The 16,168-nt window shown below is 39.7% G+C and overlaps 1 protein-coding gene across 1 annotated transcript; it reads right to left on the reverse strand.

The window, feature by feature from the left end:
- Positions 1–13: 13 nt before the first annotated feature.
- Positions 14–16,076, reverse strand: LMAN1 (lectin, mannose binding 1; the record flags this gene model as incomplete). The annotated part of the gene is made up of 14 exons (XM_062629324.1): positions 14–617; positions 2,853–2,908; positions 4,254–4,375; positions 5,006–5,159; positions 8,394–8,464; positions 8,577–8,770; positions 9,469–9,601; positions 10,217–10,275; positions 10,644–10,767; positions 11,894–11,993; positions 12,766–12,827; positions 14,173–14,280; positions 14,368–14,522; positions 15,827–16,076. Coding segments are annotated over 13 exons (1,569 nt in total), but the record flags the coding sequence as incomplete, so codon positions are not given.
- Between the last annotated feature and the right edge of the window lie 92 nt (positions 16,077–16,168).

Here is a 16,168-nt window from a genome sequence, read left to right on the forward strand (position 1 = left end):
TTAAAGAAAAAGCTTACTAAAAATATGCATCTTTATTCAAATAATGTTATCTCTGAACTCCAAGTGTCAATTTACATTAGTCAGAAACAAACATATGACAATGTCAGCTGTTTGAATTAGAAAAAAAAACCCCAACAGTAGACGGTATTCGGTGTTACAGTAACTGATGCATTGATAAGTGTCAAAATCTCTTCAAACAGGAAGTTAGGCAATTTACAAACCATATTGTGGGTTTTACTTTTGAAAGATTCAGGTGTGACGACGTATAACATACTCTGACCAGTACAATGAAATTCTCATTACTGCCAAATATTTGCTACTTAGCATTCGCACTTCAAGTAGTTAGAGTTGTTCTCCCCCATACTGTAAAACTGAATTCCAAGGTGTCTTCTCCTAGTCCTGAAATCTTATTTGATAAGAATCAAACGTACTATTAGGGTTAAAAGAAACTTCTGGTAGCCAGCTGTAACAGGAGGCTACATTGACTAACATTCGTATGGTACAGATTTGGTGCTATCAGTTCAAGAACATACAGGACAAAATTTGAGCTGGGCAATTGAGAGCTTTCCTTTGATCCAGTGAGCGACAAGGCAGTTATGGAAGTTCCAAGGAGACAACTGTGAAATGAAGCACGAAGCAAAATTATCAGTTTTTGCTTGTTACATATTGGAACTTCTTCTCCCCAATACTGAAGTTTCCTAGTTGCACGTGGGAGATGTGCCTGATCAGTTAGTAGCAAACACATGAGCTGAGCCTCATACTGAAGAGGCAATTGCAGGTTGTCCCCCTAGACACCATCCCCAGCCTTATCATCTTTCTAAGAAAAGACACAAAGGTATGGGCTGCTCCAGCTTTAAAAGGAAAGTTCTATTTGGATAAATTCACAGTAACAAAAGTACAGGCCTTCTCCAATCGATGCATTAGAGCTGTTCCTCTTATCCCAGATCTGTGCACCTACTTAGACATAAAGTTGCTAGCCTTTCTGTACAAAAAGCCTTGCAAAGCCTGCTGTGAGAGAAGGAGTTCTCTTTAGATGCTGCACTGACACAGGAAGGCCTGCAATTGAAAGGAACAACACTTCACTTTCAAAACTATTTATGAAAATATATTAAGTTTAGTTACAAGAGTCAGGGTTGTAATAGCTTAGACTCAAGGCACCTGTAAGTATTTGCTGGTGTTGAAAGTAAGGATTTACCCTATTTATCCAGCAAGATCAGCCTGAAGCAGTGGTTTCTGATTAGCACAGCAAAATCCTCTCAAACTCAGAAATGAATCTATAAAGCTATACCACATACAGTATACTATATACTGTAGCTGTGTAAATAGGTGTGTAGGCAGTTTTATTGGTATAGCAGAAATATCCACTTTTTGAACACAGTAAGTAACAAAATAGTTTGCATAGATTTATCATTTCTCCAAACTGACAGGCACAATACTGAAGTGTTCTTCATTACAGCAAATTTGGCAGCATGTGTTGCACCCCAAGGGTGTAGAGTGTAGGAATGCAGTAGTAGTATGCTAGATTCCAGGTAACTTATGCAGATTTAGACAAAGAGATTAATTAAAAGTGAAATATCCCAATGCATTTGTGTACTTTATAGAATTAGAAAAAACCCAAACCAAACCCCCCTGTTCTAGCTCTACATGTGAACAACCTAAGGACAAAGTCACCACAGATGTGTAAACAAGGCCAAATGAATTCATTTCACATTCCTATTTTGGGCTCTCCACTTTGTTTCTTTCCTGAAGCAAATGTTCACCCAATAAGCAGTATCAAACACACATGTTCAGTCTCATGCTTTTGACACCAAGCAGGAATTGACACACAATACTGGCTCTACAATAGCTACTGGACTAACAAACATGTCTGAAACAACAGCCTGTGAAGAAATGGGTTAAACACTCAATAGCTGTAGTTTAGAACAGTTGCCATGTCAAGACTTAAAGCATTTGTATTTGATACATGAAAGAGAGAAGACAGTTTTATAAGACATTTATACACTAAACATACCCTTAATAAAAACAGATTTGAAGAGGTATAAAGCAATGATATCTTTGCTGAAGAAGTTCCACAAATCTCCAAGCAGAATTACAGACACACTTGTAACTATGAAAAAGAATTCAGTCCACAATATACTTGAAGAATCTACTTTATCATGTTTTTTCTCACTACCTAAAACCCAAATTAAGGAGATTAGCCTTTATTTGCTTGTTCAGTATATTTTGTTTTCTACATCAGGTATCAACAGCCAGACTGTTAAAGGTCTGTCTTTGTGTCCACATATTAAGAAATGTTTAAATCTGTATTTCATGAAGAGTTAGAATTAACATAGTAATTCTTAAACTGTCAAATTCAAGTGTCAAGAAGTGTTTATAAAAACCACTTTTACAGCCCCCTCAAAAACAAACAGAACAGTTTGGGGTTGGTTGGTGTTCCTTTTTGTTGTTGTTGGCTTTTTTGGATGCGTTTTGTTTATTTGCCTGTCAGGACACTTAATAGGAAGGTTTTTGCACAAATCATACAACTGCAAATCTCTTTATGAACAACCAAACCCAGGTTTTTCAATTCCTTCCTCTGCAATCTTAACAAAAGAAGAGGAATACGGCATTTGCCTTCCAGTATTCATGAGAAGTTAGCTGAAAACACAACCTAGATAAGGGAAGACTGTGACCCCTATCTGGCATTTGTTCTGCTGCTCCCCAGTCCATTTGTAACTTTAGCATTAACAGTTTAAATAGGAACTCATTTGGTTTAACAAAATTCAATAATTTACAATATTGAAGTATATCAAACACTAAGTTTTCCCTCATTTATAAAAGTTTTCTGTGCATACATACTGCTGTTAACGTACACACAAAGGGAACAGGTCATCAAAAGAACTTTTTGGCTGCTGCTTCTTGCTGACTCCTGAAAGAGAAAGCAGAAGAGAATTCATTAAGTACTTTTAGTATAAAGCTAGCTAACCGATTTAAATATTTATTTAGGGATTAAAAGACTCCATTCCTTGTCAATGGAGACTTAGGGAAATCAAATATAAGTCATATCACACAAGCAGGGTACATTTTTTCCTATTTACAAAGATATTAGTATCATCACTTTAGTTTCAATTTTGCATCAGACACAGAAGGAAATACGACATCCCAGACAAACCAGAAGCTGTGGAAGAACATACAAAATGACTCTTAAAATGTTGGAACTAAAATCTTCTAAAGCTCCTCTGTACCTGATTGCTCTAAAAACCATCACACAGAAGGAAATGTATGCAACCAAATAGTGGAAGAATTTACTTCAAATGGGATTTCCTTCTCCCTCTAGCACAGAACATATTTATTTTCTTAGTGGATACTGTGGATCAGCCACACACAGATGCTAGAATTACAAGGGCATCAAAAAAACTGGTGGGGACCCGGTCCTTGTTTGCCTTGCAAGCCATCATTTCAGTTGATGGAATAACATGACATATGTAGGAAACACGCTCTCTCCACTTTGTGGAGAAAGAGACATACAAAAACTACTGCAATCAGCAGCAGTGGTCTTATAACCTTCCAGAGAGGTAGCAAACAGCATTTTCCCTTTGAAGGGCAATGCAGCTGTTCTGGTCCCTGCTCCTTATCCTGATTAGTGTCTGTGAGAAGCAAGAAGGAAGACTACCAAGCACATGAAATAAGGAAAAAAATCACATCATGTTTTCGTAAGATATTGATAAACTTCAGTGAGTCCAGAGGACCACAAGGGTGGAGGTTAAGAGCTGAAGCACACGCCTGAAGAGAAGGGAGGGATGGAACTAGGCTTGTTCATCCTGGACAAAAGGCGGCTTCAAAAGGTCTAACATCAGCTTTCCAATACCTATAAGATGTTATTAAGGAGACAGAGGCAGTTTCTTCACAAAGACACACACCATACGAGACAACATGCAAACTGAAAGCAGGCAGGTTCCCACTTGGTGCACTGTGGGGGAAGGCTAAAACTGCATTATGAGAATTAAACATTCCCAGTGGGGTCTGTAATAGTGGTACCTTTTCCATGCTTGGAGGTTAAGATCTGAGCAGTCTAAACACTAAGTGACTAAGCGAATTCAGTGTTAAGCCTCCGTTGAGCAGACGACTGAACTAGAGACCTCCCAAGGTCTCTTCCCATCTGAATGACGGCTTGTTTTAAAGGTGATTAACATAATCATATCACTGCAACTTTATTTCCAGTCAGAAGTCCTAAAACCATTCGCCCTGTTGTCTTTAAACAAAAAGAGACTTACCTGTACATGATATAACTGATGAATAGCACTGTTTGCACTGCTACAAAGATGAAGAAGTGCATCGTAGATAAGCAGGATGGAAATGGTGGCAGTTCTGGACATTTTGATTTCTCACTAGATGGCTAAAACCCAAGAAAAACAGTATTTGAGAAAAGAGCAAATAAGACATGCCATCAAAAGACTGTTACATGCAAGAAACAAAACTAGGTCTTTAAAGCATGATATCAAAGTAAGAACAAGCAGAAAAGAGGCAGAAATGACACTACCCTGAGGGGGAAAAAAAAAATAATAAAAAAGCCTTCTATGGGATCATAAACTCATTCAATTACTACCTAGGCTAGACTAAGGTGCTCTTGAACGTGAACACAGTCATCTTTCACACTTAGGAGGCCTTAAGTGAAGTCTGCCCAACTTTCCCCTGATTAAAGCTCTCCCTTCTCTGCAGAAGCAATAATCTCCTCTGTATAGAGCCGTTAAGGAGGGGGACAAACACATAAAAAAGCACCCAGAAAACCTAATTGCTTGACCTTGTTTCCACAGGAAATTAGACTAAAAATCATGCTCTTTGTGCAAAACTTCTCATCAAGACACAGATCATGCAGTTAGGTCAAGGCAGTGCAGTTTTAGCAAAGCAGCTTAATAAAGGATTAATTACTCCGTAAGTTGTGTGCTGGCTCGTCCTAGCCTTTCACTAACAGCCAAAAAAAAAGTAGTATTACAGCCATGCTTTACGCTACCAGCACATAAATTACCATATTTCGTTGTACTAAATGCTCAATGTCCCTCTTTACTACATGAAGGTGTTCTTTGATGTCATTGAAGTGCTGAGTTGTTTCATAGACTCCGGCAGCAGAGCCAGGATGTTGAGCACCACTGATCAACCTCAGAGTATCAGCCACAGAATTTCTGAAAGAAAGACAGACACAAAACATTTCAGCATAGAAAAGCTTCTCTACAAATAGCGCTTCCTCTGAGCACCTTTTGGGCCATTAAAGTTAGTCTGAAATACAGAGCTGTCCCAAATCATAGAACAGTTAGGCAGAAAACATTTGCTCTAGTTTCCAAGAATACCTATCAGGAAATAATTTCTTCATCAAACTGTGGGTTAGGCAGTTTCAATTTGTCCAGTGTACCATCTCTCAAAGTCACGTGGAGAACAAGATCTGGCAAATATTCTATGGCTAGGCATCCGCTTTGCCTGACTGATGAAGTCTAAAACCGAGCGTTTTATCTGAGGCTCTTGCGAAGGCTTTAGGATAAGCAGAGTTTAATGCAATCTTTGAAGAAAACCAAAAGCTATTTGAAAAATAAATAAATAAAAGCAGTCATGTAAGAAATAAAAATAAAGAAGAGGCTTTAGGGATAAGAAAAGATTTAGATACATCCTTCCTTCATGATAATCATTTATACGAGAAACTCATTTCCCACATGCATTGTCATAATACTTAATATTGTTTTCATATGAATTCATTTTGCTACTACATCAAATCAAATTAAATCTGTAAAAAGTTGAGGTTCCATAACTAATTTTGTTTGAGGTAAACTAGTCAATGAGAGGAAAACCCCTTAATCTCTAATCAATATGTTTATATAATTTTTCCCTACTGTGATGTTTCTTTTCAGTTGCAAAGAAGATTACTCTACAGCTAAAATATTTACCATGTGAATGTTAATCTCTTCATTATTAACAGAGCAAGCAAAATAGATTGTCTTTGGATTTCTTTTTAATTTACTTAAAACTTTACATTTTGTTCAGATGAGAGCTTACTTTGATGCCTTCAAGATACAGTCCTAACTGTACAGTGGTCAGCAATTTGTCATAGTACCATGGAGTGGTTTGGATTGGAAGGGATCTTTGGAGATCAGCTAGTCTAACCCGCCTGCTGTCGGCAGGGACTTCTTTCAATGCCTCAAAACCCCATCCAACCTGGCCTTGAATACTTACTTTTTAAACTGTCACATAAAGGAAATGAAACTAAAACCAAAACCAAACACAAAATTACATTAGTGATTTAAACGGATCATATCCGTTGTGAAAATGGCTAGTTAAGATTCAAGGAAGCTTTGTAAAGACGATGCCCGTCTTTCAGCTTTGTATCAGTTGCTCTTCATGCCACTAAAATTCAACACACAGAGCAAACCCACATGCACACACTGAATGCAAAACCCCTCTTCCTGTCCTAGCTTAATTTAGCCTTAGCCAGAAATTATTTTATATTTTTGTATCATCATGGTATAGATTATTTAAAAGTAATTTGATTAATAGCTACCTGTACTTTGAATTGGTGTTATAATAACCTATTTTAGATGTTAAGTTTTCCACTGGAAGGCTTCTTTCTTAAATAACCCATGCAACCACCATCATGACCACTGCCTAATAAACACTGATCTCAATTCTGCCTATCCACATCCACCTCACTGTTTATCTTGCCCCACTACTTTTAGTGCTACAACACTAAAAAAAAAAAAGCAGAAAAGTGTGATACTCATTTTGTTCTTTGCGCTCCTCATACCACCATGGCTATGAAACTACAGAAACCTGCACACCCACCTTCCCTCTGACTGATCCAGTGTCTCTTAAAGGCAAAACAACTTCCCTAAATAGATACAGTCTGCATCAAATTTAATTTACATTTACTTTTGCATGAACAATATGATGTTGGCAGTTTCTATTGTATGAACATGCAAGATTCTTCTGTAATCAGATGATTAAGAAATCCACAAATCTTGACAAGAAAATTACTTAGACACTAAGTCCTTTTCCTCCGGGATGACCAGGACTGCAACAGCGGGCTGTTCATTTCTCTCTCTAAATAAAACATTTCTTTAATCTAAGAAAAATATTAAGATGATGTTACGCAAACTCATACCTAATAAGTAGTCACTAAAAGGGCAGACTGCCAACGTTAACAAGAAAATCTAATTTGCTTGCAAGGTATAAAGATTTGTCAAGAATATTAACATGAAAGCTTTCGTGGAAGAACAAATGCAAAAATGGAAGCACTCTAATCTTCATCCTACAGAAAACCTGACCTACTTAGATAAATCACAAGAGCTGCCCTTGAACTAATGCAGGGAAAAAAAACCCACAACTGTAGGAATTGTTTTTCTCCTTACTCTAAGCCCAAGGTAAGGAATTTAACTACTAAAAATGAAGGGTTAAACCAACTTTAAGCCATTCCTGCTAAAGGCAGGAACTGTAAAACATCTTGGAAGCAGTACACAACCATCCCTATCAAACATGAGAATTTTCTCCAATCCACTTTACAAGTATAGCACTGTCAAAATAAGACTTAACTTCATTTGGAGACATAATTTGAATCAATCCATTTTAAAAACTGCATCTGAAAAAGCAAAATTAATAAGCAATCGGGAACTTGCAATCGTCTGTGCAGATACACAAGTTCCTTGAGGAAGTTCACTGGCAGAAAGTCCTCCAACAAAAGAACAAACCAACCAAAGAGAAAGAGCCCATTTAATCTGTAAGAAATGGGGACAAATCACTAAAGTGGTCTATACACTGCATTGGCACAACTAAACCAATACATTTCTGTCTTAACTACGCAATGTGACAGCAATTTCATATTAGAGTACCTTTTTCTTTTGCCAGGTTGTTTACACTAAAAAAAAACTCAAATATATCTCATAATATTATCTAAACATAATATTATCCATTTTATTAATATAATGATTACGTGGGGTTATTAATATATGAGGAGTAGACTGAGTATATTGACAAGATACCCTTTTTCTCCTTTAGGTTCACTAGCTGTAAGTCCAGAGCATTTATGCTCATGTTGTTATCAATACTCCTAAGTCAGAGCAACAGATTGCCACAAGGTAGAAGGTTATCACATTAGTAGAAATGGATTGTTTTTAAAGGGAATAGACTTAACTGGAAAGTGGAATATCATGACAAAAACAACACAAAAAGAGGCAAATTCAGAGCTCAGTCACACTCAGAACATGAACTTGGGTTATTCTAGAAATCAGCTGTATGCAGAGAGTTGTCACTAAAAAACTGGCACAGAGAAATTTCAAGTTTGTCAGTATTCTCCTACTGAAATAATAAATAGGATTTAAAAGGTGGAAAATAATAGAGAAATCAAGACACAGCCTTACTATTCAGAAAACACTTACCTTATTTCATTCACTTGTCTAACAACCTCTTCTTGAGTTTTCACAACTGTCTCAATCTCTTGCTGGGAAACCTGATGGGTGGAGGGGAGTGTGAGAAAAAGATCAACATATCTTGGAAAAAGCAAATCAATCGTGCTGCTGAAGTTAGGCTGACAGCAATGACGGTTGGGGGTTTTTATTTACCTGCCCTTGTTGACCTGGCAAACCAGCTCCTCTTTTAGCAATCTCATCTGTCACTAGAGAGACGTATCTCCTTTGCTCATCCAGAATCATGTCCAATTGCCTATTCAGCTGTTTTATTTCAAGATGAATTCGATTCTGTCCCTCAAAGATTTGCCTCAGTTCACGATCACTTACAGTTTCAAAAAGATCATCCGCTGATAAGGAAAAAAAAAAGCACAGGAGTTCTTACATATAAGCATTCCTCTTGCATATATGCATTGTGTCATTTCTCTTGCACCCCTCAAGTTTCCACACAAATATACTTTTTTCCCCTATAATTTGATATATTTGGTGTTGAATTTTTGCTATTGCCATGGCAAAGGAGACTCAAATGGGACACAACTGAACAGAGATAAGCAAGCATTCAAACCCAGACTCTAAGGTAGAGTTCCTATTTTAATACTTGGGCAATATGCAACATAGAATGGAAACAGGATGCTGCTATCTTTCCACAAGCTAGCACTTTGCTACCAACTATCCTTCAGAAGGAAATTGCAGGTATTAAGTAATAGGTACTTTTTAGAAAAAGTAAGCTTTAAAATGTAGCTTGAAATAGAGAGTGACTGCACGTTTGGGTTTCTCCACAGCTTCAGCAATATCAGAAGAAGAAAGTCCAGAAGACTTTCATCATTCCCAGCATGTTTCCTCTTGTTTGTTTTATTCTCAATCCAGCCGTGACAACAGGGACTTTGTATTTCAGAAAACAGTTTACAAATAAAACCCCAAAGATTATTAAAGTAGGTAACACCAGTAGAAGCTTAGGAAGATCAGTCAGAGCATCAGGCCCCAGTTCTGAGTATCCTGGAAAGCAAATGTTTTCCTTGACAAGTGAAAAATGGCTCAAATAACCTGCCTGGCTGCCCTTGCACGTCAGGATGTTCCTTTTGAAACTCTTCCTTCTTTTTATCCAATTCTTGTTGAAAGTGCTCAAACTCTTCTTGATACTTCTCTTTATCTTTCTGAGGAATTTCTGCATCTGGCGTTGGCTATAAAACATTGGGGTGGGGGAAAGAGAAAAGAGATTTTTTTTTTTCCCATGGTCGTCTCCACCATTCCTATATAACTTACTCTTAAGCAAGGCTGTTTGTACTTCAGATCTGAAGACATAACACAATTAGCAGAATATTAATTCATATTAACATATTAAGTTGAAGTGAGTAACCAGACATTCCTCTGGAGACCCATAGCTTTTTCCTGATATATGCATACTTTCTGTGATTAAAAGGAAACCAAGTTTTACAAGGATAGATGTTGTTAGGTAGTACAGACTGTTCCAGAGATATAAGAAGCTGAAGGCAAGAAGAGATTACTTGTCCACTTCCCAAAGTGTACTTCTCGATTTGTTTTCTTTGCATGTTTTGATTCAGCGTCAGGATTTCTGTTGATTTGGTGCTGCTTCAAGAGCTCTGGTCTTGAAAATGGAATTATTACTGAAACATTACACTATTATTAGTCTCCTTTTTCTAAACTGGATGACAGCACATGCCAAAATCCTGAAACAGGGGTGACAAGTATGACTTCAGAGGAAACGCCATCATGAGGTGCTACATATGAGATACATACAGTCACATATTTTATTAATTATGCATAAAGATGCTTACTGCTTCTTTCCCAGGCTCTGTCAACTGGAAGGTCAGAAAAGACAGGACGTCGTGATCATCTGTAATCAACAAAACAAAAGCACGCTGTTAATTGCTACTGTTATAGGCTACAAATCCTGGTACTTCTCAAGCCAGCCTTGCACTTGCAAAGGGTCTTCAGGCAACAGCATCCTCCCAAAGTCCTCCCAAAAGTTTATGCAGTGGGAAATGAGACTGCACAACATCTTTGTCAGGATAAACTGAAAGTCCTGCTCTGGCCAGGAAAAGGCTTAAGCATACCAGTTATTTGGGAATGGGAGAGAATTAATTAGATCATCATGGTCAAAAGTTGGTATAATGCATCAAGACTAGCAGTAAAAGCCAACACACAAAACCCCATCTCTTGCAAGCCCCCACACAATTTGTCACAACGTTTAACATTTTCTACCTGCAAGTCCCCCTGTTGCTGCAGATATTCCAAAATAGCCTTGTGATGGCAACACCATATCTTCCACTTTTGCACAAAATTCATAGTCTTCTTTATCCGGAGTAAAGCCATTATTAATTAATACCTAAAAGGATAAACATGTAAATTTTACCCCATAAATCTATTTGCGTTAATTGCTTTGTCAGTTTACAGTAATGATCACAAATACAACTTAATCGGATAATTTAACAGCCGATACTAGAAAGCAAAAACTATTTCTTTTCTGAAAGATGCTTTTAACAAAGAAAACGCATAGATGCATCTGCAGAACTGCTAAGATTAACAGCAACATTTGGACAGAGGAGTTCCTAGATAAGACATCAGGGACCAGGTACATTCCAGAAGTGAGCAGCCTTGGAGTCTGAAATTTCATTTTCATTCAAAAGTTAAATAGCTTTTACCATTACAACACAGTACAAGGCCCACCCTCTACTAGGAGCATTCATGCTTACTTTTAGGGAAACTTTTACTATAAAGTAACAACTGTGCATTTTATGGCTAATACCTATGAATAGCACCTTTTCAGAAACCAAGAAACCCACATTTTGTAGCTGTTACAACCCAGCACCATAATAACATTATTCTTTCCTTATCTAGAAGGAATTCACAATCATCCTAACAGTATTTAGGAAGTGTTGAAGACTCTCTTACAGCATTGGTTTTCTACCTTTCATCTTCAAAGCCCTATTATTTCTTGGAGATGGGAAGCCTCAAGTAGTAAATTTAAATCTACTGTCAGGGAGCGAGCTTCATTTTTTTTTGACACATTTCAAGAGCCTCTTACAGGTCAGATCAGCTACAAAACCCTGCATAGCTCTCATGTCAGCTTGAAAAGTACCATTCAAGTCAAGGAGCTGCTCAATCAGTTGGTAGCTGAGAAACATGCTGGCTTTAAGACACCTCTACAGGCAAGTCAACAGCAACAGAAGGCTGCGAGCACATATGACTTAGCGTAACCGACTCCTAAGTAACATCAGAGAAATCAGCAATATCTACCAAGTCAGCTCCTAAAACTATAGATGCACTAATGTAGCTGAAAATCTGACCAGTGTTTGAACCCTGCACCTCCTCCCAACTTCTGCTACCAAGCTCCACATTTTCAAACGTGCCAGAATTAACATACGGGGGCTTTGGGTTTTCAGACAGTTGCAACAATCTCGCACTTAAGCGGCCAAGAAACAAACATAATGATGTTATTTCGGAGTACTTACAGTCAGGGTTTTTTGGTAGTATGTTATCTTTACTCGAACAGGATAGGGCTTGTTACGAAAGTCCCTCTGACAGGATGCCAATGCTTGTGTGGAACCATCACTATGCAAGAAGACAACTTGCATAAAACTATATCTTATGATTTATCAGCTAAGACAGAAAAGCATCAATATATCACTAAGCAACATCATGGTAGTTTGTCAATATGTACGTTTTTCAAAAGCTGTCCCACAACTGCACTGTGTTCTGAAGTCTGAGATCAACAGTACAGGATGTTTTACACAGGGCACTACAGCTAGACAGCAGTAACGGGGAAACTTGAACACAGGGGAAATCTCCAAGGTTAGAGATATTCCCACACCTGTGAACTAAGACAGAAATAAGCTATAGTCTGGACTGCACTAATGAAGCTAGACACAAACTGAGATGGAAATAAGCTGTAGCCCAGACAGCATCAACTAAGCTAGACGCTTCTCAGAACCCAAAAATACGTCAGCTGTGCTGCTGACTATAAACAATCTGAAATCAAAATTAAACCAATTAATTGCAGTAGCAAGCAATTAGCTTTCAGTCACTTCTGTCAGTTATTAGCTGTGCGTGGAAGACACCACCAGGTAGTAAAGAGGCAAAAAGTCTGTTCTTCCATTTATCTGAGTTCGTTCATCCCAAAGGACACATACCATTTAACATCCATCAGTCGCCAATTTCTGTGCTGTTACTGCCATAACAGTGTTTTAACAAATAGAAAAACTCAAACAAAGGAAACAAGGTTTCACACGAAAGAAACTTTCACAATAATGTTTCTTAAGAGTTTCATGCAACATTTCATCAATCAAAAGCAAACATCCATCATTAATGCTGAAAATAAACTTACTTCTGATGATCATACAGAAGTTTACCATTGTTGCCTACAACGATCACTCCAGGATTGTTTTTCTAGAAAAAATAAATAGCAAAAAATGGAAGTTAAATTCAATGGGAAACGTAAGTAACATCGCTGTTAGCCTTTCTGCAATAAGGCACCTGATACCATTACACTACAGACAGAATTCCTTCATTGTAGATGGTATAGGGCTATGTTCCGGATTTATGGTAAAAACCAGTGTTGGCAACACAGCAACGTCTTAGTTATTGCTTACACAGGTGTCCTGGGATCAGCCTTTTCTGCTTTTCACACCAGTGAGTAGGCCGCGGTGCAGGAGTTGTGAGGGGACACAGCTAGGACAGCTGACCAAGGAATATCCCAGATATGGCATCATGCTCAGAATAAGAAGGGGGAACATTCAGACTTATGGCATTTTGTCTTCCCAAGTCATCATTATGAGGTACTAGAGACGGCTGAACACCTGCCTGACAGTGGGAAGTAGCAAATACATTTTTTTCTTTGCTCGAGCATGCAGCTTTTGCTTTGCCTATTAAACTGGGCTTATCTCAATCCACGTGTTTTCTCACTTTTAGCCTTCTGATTTTATCCCCCATCCCATCAGAAAATAAGTGACTGGCCATATGGTGCTTAGCTGTCTACAGGGGTTAACCCATGATATAAAGGAATACACTGTACCACTACATAGATTACCAGCTCTTAAAAAACACCAAACAAAACAGATTTCAAGAACTCAAAAAATAATGTCCTTCTCAATTCACAATGGTGGGGTAGGGGAGTCCTTTGTTTTCAAAAAGGACCAAATTGCAACAGAACTGTGGTTCTTTTCCTTCTGATAGGTTGTGACAACAACAACAAAAAAAAGCAAGAGACACACTATCTATTGTTAAAGTTTCTAAGGATCATGCTGGATTTGAAACTGGAAATTCAAAACAGCAACTGCCATCCCCTTCTGCTACAGATTTTTCACTGCTGAACTACTCAAGGAAGATGTGTTCCAAGAAAAAGAGCATCTCTGAAGACAAACAGAGCGTTAGTGTTTCCGTAATGTCATATTTTGTCATAATAAGCCTCTTACAAAGCACACACATATCAACATTTCAAATCATACATGGCCATTCCAAATTTCAGCTTATACAGTTACATACGCTATTTTCCCTCCAAACCAGACCCATGCATCAATGTTCAGAGGAGGTACATTATGTGCTACACTTCAACTTGCAAGCTTAAAAAACAAGCGTAAAACAGTCGATTAAAAATTATGAAAGGGAAAATTGAGTATTTTAATTTACCCCTTCAAAGCAAAAGAATAAGAAAATAACATCACCTTCCCCCCGCCAAGTGATAGGTACGAAACAAGCAGGAAGAGTTTGCCAGAAGTTTCTTTTTTCAACTAACCTTTCCATCATTGTCAAAGGAATCAAAGAAAATTCCAACACCATTCCATTGATCAGCTGCCCCAAAAACAGGGCCTTCCAAGCCTTGCTCTTCTGTATACCAGATTGCCTATTACAGAAAGAAGAGTCACAAGTCAATAATCACTTTTTACAGCTTGTCCAATTTCTTTTTTCAGTTAGATCAAATTCTTAATACCAATCCATCAGCTCCAATGCGGCCTCTTCCTGTAACTCGAAAGGTCACTTCGACTTCCCAATATTCAAATATTGACTTAGTTTTTGTCCACACTGACCCTCTTTGGCTTTTCAAAGATGTTGTTATACGAATCTGATCCGCACTTGGTATGGCATCTAGAAAGGAAATGAACCAACACCGATTACATGAGAGAGAACATATTGCAAGTGCTTAAGCAGCCAATTAACAGATCTTCTAAAGTCAAGGTTTTCTGGTCTCCTCAACTAGAGGACAGTTTTCAGAATCACTTTTTAGTGGAGCACTCAACCACTTGACAAGGGGAAAAACCCCAACAACAGAACACACTTTTACCTTCAACAGCTTGTTAATAGTGCTTTTCAGAAGACTTAATCACCTTCTGTTTGGTGCCACAAGGTACAACTTAAGTAGGACCTCGGCCTTGCTATTAAGATACATATTAAATTAATAAAATCAGGTTTAGCTTTCTCCTGTATCTCACATAACTCTTCACAAATCACAGATTCCTGTTTTGTTTTTTAATAACAGATATTCTATTTTTTAATAGTTTAAAGTAAAAATAGACATACATAAATCCATTCACTTGTATTAAATAACATTTTTGTCATCATTTACTTGAAAAAAAGCTTATCTGTAGACAGCTGCCTTCAGGTCACTTACAGCGTAATGTGAAACATTAGTACAAGATTCACACTCATCATTAAAGCCAACCGAACAAAAAAACAAACTCCACATTAGAAGTTCCTGCAGAGAAACCGTACTAAGGTAGATCCTTATGTACCATGAATATCAACACAGTTTACAGGAGGATGGAGCTTTACAGAAGCCTAGACGCACTTTCAGCACAGTCACATCCCTGACCTGTACTTCAATCGCAGAAGCTATGTTCAGCGAGGCTGCATTTGCCACGGCACAGTCCCCATTTCAGACTCTTACACCCCGACCGAGCGCTAACGGGACCTGCGGCCCCGTGGCCCGGCTCAGGCACAGCGCCAGGCGGGCCCACACTCTGCCCGAGTGACACATCAGCACTCCGCGGGGCGCTCCCTGGAGCGCACACAGCGATGGAGCGACCGCAGCACATGGCAACACAGGGCTGCCTGCGAGCCGCACGGCAGGGGAGGGCTTTTGGCCATTCAACCGCTGCCACAGCGCCTCCTTTGCCCCTTGGGAGCTCCGTGCAATGCCGCGGGACCCTGCCGAGGCGGCAGACGGTGCAGGGATCGGGGGGCGAGCCCAGCTCCGCTCCCTTCGGGCAGCGGCCGGTCATAAGAGCCGCCGCCGCCGCTGCTCCCCACCCGTTGCCTTGGCGGCCCTGTGACCCACACAAAGCTGCCCGGTCCCGCCGGCCGCATCCACCTTCGCCGTGCCCCTCCTATCCCCGCACGGCAGCAACACGGCCCGGCCCGGCCCCGCTCGCAACCTGCCGCCCGGCACTTACTGCCCGTATGCACCCAGAACGGCACAGTCCCGTCCGCCTGCACCAAATGCGGCCCCTTGAAGCTGTACTTGTACTCAAAGCGGCGGTGCGGCAGAGCCGCTGCTGAGCCTTCCGCCGCCTGCCCGAGCGCGAGGGGAGGGCGGCCCAGGGCGAGCAGGGCACCGGCGAGGAGGGCCGCAGCCACGCCACCCCGCTGCGCGCGCGCCGCCAGCCGTGAAGCGCGGTAGTGCCGTGAGGCGGGGCGGGCCCAGGCGTCTCTGAGGGTGCGGGGGGATTCCGGTCCGCTGGCGTGGGCCCAGACTGGGCCGGGCCTTCGAGAGGGCTCTTCTGTGGGAACGGGGG

This window comes from Pezoporus occidentalis, unplaced genomic scaffold (genome assembly GCF_034315485.1).
Source record: "Pezoporus occidentalis ecotype Australia unplaced genomic scaffold, CSIRO_AGI_Poc_V1 ctg330, whole genome shotgun sequence".
NCBI classification, from domain to species: Eukaryota; Metazoa; Chordata; class Aves; order Psittaciformes; family Psittacidae; genus Pezoporus; species Pezoporus occidentalis.